Source organism: Helianthus annuus, chromosome 6 (genome assembly GCF_002127325.2).
Source record: "Helianthus annuus cultivar XRQ/B chromosome 6, HanXRQr2.0-SUNRISE, whole genome shotgun sequence".
In the NCBI taxonomy this organism is placed as follows: Eukaryota; Viridiplantae; Streptophyta; class Magnoliopsida; order Asterales; family Asteraceae; genus Helianthus; species Helianthus annuus.
Genome location: NC_035438.2, coordinates 106,917,986 through 106,924,607, shown reverse-complemented (window position 1 = coordinate 106,924,607; position 6,622 = coordinate 106,917,986). Strand labels below are relative to the sequence as shown.

At 40.5% G+C, this 6,622-nt stretch overlaps 1 protein-coding gene across 1 annotated transcript; it reads left to right on the top strand.

Moving 5' to 3' along the window:
• Positions 1–2,291: 2,291 nt before the first annotated feature.
• LOC110865713 (pentatricopeptide repeat-containing protein At5g16860) lies at positions 2,292–5,059 on the top strand. The gene has a single exon (XM_022115037.2). It carries the CDS (start codon positions 2,392–2,394, stop codon positions 4,786–4,788), a length of 2,397 nt encoding a protein of 798 aa, XP_021970729.1. The 5' UTR covers positions 2,292–2,391; the 3' UTR covers positions 4,789–5,059.
• The last annotated feature ends 1,563 nt before the right edge of the window (positions 5,060–6,622 follow it).

Sequence of the window (6,622 nt, the reverse complement as noted above, 5' to 3'; positions counted from 1 at the left end):
CGGAACAAAGGTGTGAGGATGGAAGACACGCGTCTTAAAAGGGGATGACCGCCCAAATAGGTCAATCAGAGCAAATGATGAAAACAAACACCTATATTGTAACGAAAATCTTTCTCATCAAACTCATACCCATCTCGCAAAACACCAAATCCAATTAAGAATATAAAAATGTACAATATCGGTTCCACATTCTCAAATCTTGCACCTCAGAATGTGATTTATGATGTGTACTAAGTAATATTGTTTTTCAGTTAAGAATAAAAATGTGTAAGGTTTTGATTGTGAAAACCTTTTTACCTTACAAACAGGAATCAGAATGTATGTTAAGTGGGTGAGGCCAATGCCTTTTAATCTGCCGTGGCTCCGCCACCAAGGACGGTGCCGGTCACCCCTACACTCTATGAGATTTAAAGAAACCGGCCACCGTCGTGGCTCCGCCACCAGGGGCGGCCCCGCTTCTGCCAGCCCTCACTCTCTCTGAGATTTAAAGAAACCGGCCACCGTCGTGGCTCCGCCATGACTCCGCCACCAGGGGGCCCCACTTCTACCAACCCTTGTTCTCTCTTTTTGAGGCTGAGTAGAACAAAGATGTAAAGGTGGAAGATGTAAAGGTGAAAGACACGCGTCTGAATGGGGGATGACCGCCCAAATAGGTAAATGAGAAGAAACCAGGCAAACAAAACACTATTCATTTCACTTCATATATTAATAATAGATAGATAATAGATAATAGATAATATGCAGTCTTTGTTAAACATCGAGATGTTCCAACAAATTTTATAATATCAATATGCAGTCTTTACATGATGTTTACATGATCTTTAGCATGATAAGCTTGTTTCTAAGGTGTTTTGTCAGATAGATTTCTATATATTACATTTTACAATATACAATCCAATTCAATAAATGGAAGGTCATTTGGAGTGTACATCACGGGTCGCGGGCGTGGAATTTTATCCCAGTCAAATTGTCTGTTGCAGGTCCATGGAAACAGATAGCTAAAGTATCTCAAGATTTGGAGTCGTACGCCGTGGATATTGTGTCTTTATTCAAATGTAAGCTGGGAGACGGAAAAAGTATTCACTTTTGGAGGGATAAGTGGCTGCTGGAGGACTTGTTGAACACAAAATTTCTGTTGTTGTATAACCTGGATCAGAATAAGAAGGCTACTGTGGCAGATAGAGTTTGTGAGGTGAACGGCATCATAACAATCAAGTTTCAGTGGTCAAGAGAACTAAATTCAGTAGAAGAACTGATACAATTTGAAGACCTAATGGAGGTGCTATGGGATATCCAGATTGGCGAAGGAGAAGACGTCTGGAACTGGTCGCTTGAAGGTTCCGGGGTGTACACCGTGGGGAGTCTTAGACGCCGACTTCAATCTGAAAGATTTTTGGATTCCGGTATCAATTACATGTGGAACAAGTGTACGCCCATTAAGGTGATTATTTTTTGCTGGAGAGTTATTATTAATAGGGTCCCAACCATGGATGCATTGGTAAGAAGAAATGTGCAGATTGATTCAGTTCGTTGTCGTTTTTGTAACTGTCAAGGTGAATCTGTCGAGCATTTGTTCGTAGCATGCGAGTTTGCTCAGTTGGTTTGGGACTTTGTGGCTAGCTGGACCAGGTGTCCGAGGTTCATTATCTTTGGGATTAAGGACCTTTTCGAAGCTTATAAACATGAAGTCGGTACTCGGAGATGGAAGATGACAGTCTACTCGGTTATCCAGATCGCGGTATGGTGCATATGAAATGCCGTAACGACATGATATTTAATAACAAACAGCCTAATATCATTGGTGTGAAAGAACAAATAAAACATTTGGGGTATATCTGGATCCGGAATCGAGCAAAGGCACAAGTGATTACATGGGAACAATGGTGCGAATTCGATTTGTCTTGTATGAGTTTGTAATATCTGTAATGGTGGTCTTTTTATTTTTTTGTTTTGTATGATGGTGTGAACTAATGAGTTGTTAGTTCTATTGATGAATAAAATTTTGTTGGCCGTTCAAAAAAAAATTGAAGTGAGTCTATCCCTAACTAGCCGCCTCTAGTAACAAAGGGATACTTTACACTGTGTTCCCGAGTTAAATTAAAGAGAGAAAAGAAATGATTCTTTCATCTTCTTTTCTTTTCTCTCCGGTTCTTTCCAAATTGGAAAGATTAATTTTAGACAAAAAATATATCATTTTTTTTCTCTCCTTTAATGAAACTCTGGAACACAATTTAAAATTATTTCCTTCCAAATCTTTTTTTTTCTCTTGTTTAATAATGAAACTCGGAAACATAGCGTTACCCAGCGATATGGATGTATCAACACCATTTTACCATTTTAGAAAAAGCTCCATGACAGTGATGGTACACTCCTCCTAGTTTATTTCCAACAATGCAAGTCCTCCTCCACCAACAAGTCACCGTAAAGGGCCATACAGCATTACGAAAACTGCACATCTCCTGCTGCGATGCCTCCTCGGTGGTCTTCTACTGGAACTCTCTTATCCAACGTGCAGTGCGTCTCCGATCCTTCCACCATGCTTTTCAACTTTACATCACTATGAGAACCCTAAATTGCCCTCCTGACGGCTACACCTTCCCCTTCCTTCTCAAGGCCTGCGGACACCTCCCCTCCTTCCGCCGTGGTGCCTCCTTGCACGGGAATGTTTTCGTTTTCGGCTTTCAGAGTAATGTCTTTGTAGCTAATGCCTTGGTACCCATGTACGCTCGCTGTGGTCATTTGGACTATGCACGCCAGGTGTTCGACCAAATGCTTAGCAGCAGCATTGCTGACGTCATCTCCTGGAACTCCATCATTGCTTCTTATATGCAGAGTGGTGACTCCAAAACGGCGGTGCGGATGTTTTACCGAATGAATTCTCTGGATGAAAATCTAAATATTTGGCCTGATGCTGTTAGCCTTTGTAACATACTTCCTGCGTTTTCTGCGCTTCGTGCGTCTATACAAGGGAAGGAAGTTCATGGTTATGCCGTGAGGACCAACCTCGTTAAGGATCTGTATGTGGGTAATGCAATTGTGGACATGTATGCGAAATGTGGGTTGATTGATGACGCGCATAAAGTTTTCAACCGCATGGAGGTGAAAGATGTGGTTTCCTGGAATACAATGGTTACTGGGCTTTCGCAAATCGGTAGATTTGAAGATGCTCTCGCGTTGTTTGAGAAGATGAGAGGAGAGAATATTGAACTGGATGTGGTAACATGGAGTGCTGTGATTGCTGGTTATGCTCAAAGAGGCTATGGTTATGAAGCACTTGATGTTTTCAGGCAAATGGTAGTTTCTGGATCAGAACCGAATGTTGTTACCCTTGTTTCGCTGCTATCAGGTTGTGCGTGTGCAGGAGCAGGAGCATTGCTTCAAGGGAAGGAGATCCACGGTTATGCTGTTAAACGGCTTCTGAACATAATTAAGAACGACTATGGAGAGGAACAGATGGTGATCAATTCTCTGATCGACATGTATGCGAAATGCAAAGCAGACGATCTTGCACGTAAGATTTTTGATAATGTTGCTCCGGTGAATAGAAATGTAGTCACGTGGACTGTAATGATTGGTGGGTATTCGCAACATGGTGGGGCTAACGATGCGCTACAACTATTTTCACATATGGTTAAACAAAACAAACCCACAAAGCCGAATAGTTTTACAATATCATGTGCCCTTATGGCCTGTGCTCGTCTTGCTGCTTTACGGCTCGGTAGGCAGATTCATGGTTATGTACTCCGCCACCGGTACGGAAAATCTGAGGAGTTATTTGTCGACAACTGTCTCATTGACATGTATGTTAAATCAGGCGATGTTGATGCGGCCCGTGTCGTGTTTAACAACATGAACCAAACAAATGTCATCTCGTGGACGTCTCTGTTGACGGGGTATGGAATGCACGGTCGTGGTTCGGAGGCGATTGAGCTTTTTAACGCGATGAGAAACGCGGGAGTGCCAATTGATGGTGTGACATTTGTTATCTTTTTCTATGCTTGTAGCCACTCGGGTTTGGTTGACAAGGGGTTGGAGTATTTCAAGACCATGACACGAGAATTTGGGATTGTTCCTGGGGTTGAACATTACGCGTGCATGGTCGATCTTTTGGGGCGGGCCGGTCGGTTGGAGAAGGCTATGGAGATCATTAACCAGATGCCTATGGAGCCCGGCCCAGTAGTGTGGGTCGCGTTACTCGGTTCGTGTAGGGTTCATACAAATGTAGAATTAGGGGAATATGCTTCTAGTAAGTTGTTAGAATTAGGGTATGAGAATGATGGAACATACACACTTCTTTCAAACATATATGCAAACGCTAAGCGTTGGAAAGACGTAGCTCGGGTTCGGTTCTTGATGAAAGATACCGGGATTAAAAAGAGGCCCGGGTGCAGTTGGGTCCAGGGAAAAACGGGCACTGCCTCGTTCTATGTCGGGGATAAAACGCACCCACTTTCGAAAGAGATATATAATCTTCTTGGTGATCTGATGTATCAAATTAAAGCCCTTGGGTACGTTCCGGATACGAATTATGCTCTCCATGATGTAGATGATGAGGAGAAAGGTGATTTCCTTGTTGAACACAGTGAGAAGTTGGCACTTGCATATGGGATTTTGACAACGGCTCCTGGTGTGCCAATTAGGATCACGAAAAACTTGCGGGTTTGTGGTGACTGTCACATTGCCATCACCTACATATCCAAGATCATTGATCATACGGTAATATTGAGGGATTCGAGTCGTTTTCATCATTTTAAGAACGGGTATTGCTCCTGCAAAGGATTTTGGTGAAGAAAATGTAAATTTAGATGAGTTATTGACTCCAAAACTACACTGCTACCATTTGTATACTCTCCTACAGTTCCTTGATATTTAAAAAAAAAAAAAAAAAGTTCATGTGTTCAGAATCTTGATTTTGTCTTCTAGTTTGACATGAAACTACCATCTCCAAAAAGAGATCTCATTGTATTATAAGTTAATTGGTCACCCGTATGATGCCATTTGTGTATATATGTATGTATGTATATACGGTGTCATTAATTATATATGTAACCATTTCTAAGTAGAGAATTGTGAAAACTGTGTAAACACTCGTACTTGTTGCTTTATTTGTTAAATAAAAGTCAGTTGTGTACTACGTGCAAGTGCTACCGTCATTCTCGCCTATCTCTACTTAAATTTGGTCTATAATAGGAATACTGGTTTGTTATGTTGGTTTCTGAACATGATGTATGTGTCTTAGCAAGCATTGTTGTTATGATCTCGAGTTATTAACTCTGTTGTGAAATCAAATCCCATGTTATGAGGAGTTTGGAGTTGTTCTGTGTCATAGGTGGATGGATGTGTAGTGTATTGCATGACAGTTTGTTAAGCTGGCCCAAGCCTTCTTCGGTGGTTGAGTTGTTGGTGGTGTTTTTGGATGGTAAAAATGATTGCATAATATGCATGCCTAATTGACGTTATAAACGTTGATCCAGATTAAGGTGGGATGGTTGGAACAGTCGCAAAAATAGTGATGAAACTAAAACTTCAGATTACCGCGCAGAACAGATGCAGGAAGCACCAACCACGGTGTGTCAGCCCAGTGGCCACTGGCACCCATCTAAAACCGGTTCGGGAGTCCAATGTGGCACGGGTTTGAATCCTGCTTGCAGGCTCTTCGCTCCCCTCGAACTCGGTTGGGTATTCACTACCAGGCAGCGTTACTGGGTCGCTAGCTTGGGAAGGGGATCCCTTCCGCGGTCAGGGGTACCGTGCAATTACCCTTTTTCCTCATATGCAGAAAGCACCCATGGTTATTATTATATGTTTTTTGGCCTTTCTGAACGTAGGCTCAACTTTGTAGATAACTTCAGCTAAAACACCAGAACAATAATCACAATAGGTGGTTAAAATGTAATATCGCTCGCAAAGCTTTTAAGTTTCAATTAAGGATGGCAATTTTTAATTCATTTATTTTTAATTGGGTCGGTTATCTTGAAAGTGTGATTATAAATAAAATATGGAAAACGAATCAAAGCTAGAATTTTGGATCCGCGTGTCGCTGCGGAACCATTAAATCGAATAAAAATAGACGTAAAAACCTTGAATCATGCACACTCGCAAATGCGTGTTGCCTTGGGGCTTAAAATCGAACAAAGATATACGTAAAAACGATGAACTATGCATGTGCGTTGTGGCGTGTAACTCTTATAATTTAAACTGAAATGTAAAATATTATCATAGAAAAGAATAACTAAATCAAAATGGTAATAAACATAACAATATATCGTCTTAATTATTTAAAAAAAAGCCCTTTTTATATGTATAATAATATATGTATTGGTTTTGAGCATTTAATGTATATAACATGTAAAGAAAATATATATTTTATGTTTTTGAAATTTGAGGTACAAAGAGAGAATGAGATGAAGAGAGACAGACATGAAAAATAAAGAGATGGTTATGAACCAATAACTAATGAGATGGTCAAGTGATAACCAATAAATATTAAAAAAAATGGACTCTGTACTTATACTGGTTTGAAAAAAGAAAAATTATTGTGATTTAGAAAGAGAAAAAGAGAAAAAAGGGAAAAAATAAAAACTATTGTGATCTAGAAAAAGAAAAAAAAAAGAAAAAGAGT

Coding starts and splice junctions, on each gene's coding strand:
- LOC110865713 (XM_022115037.2), top strand. CDS start 2,392: ATGCAAGTCCTCCTCCACCAACAAGTCACCGTAAAGGGCCATACAGCA.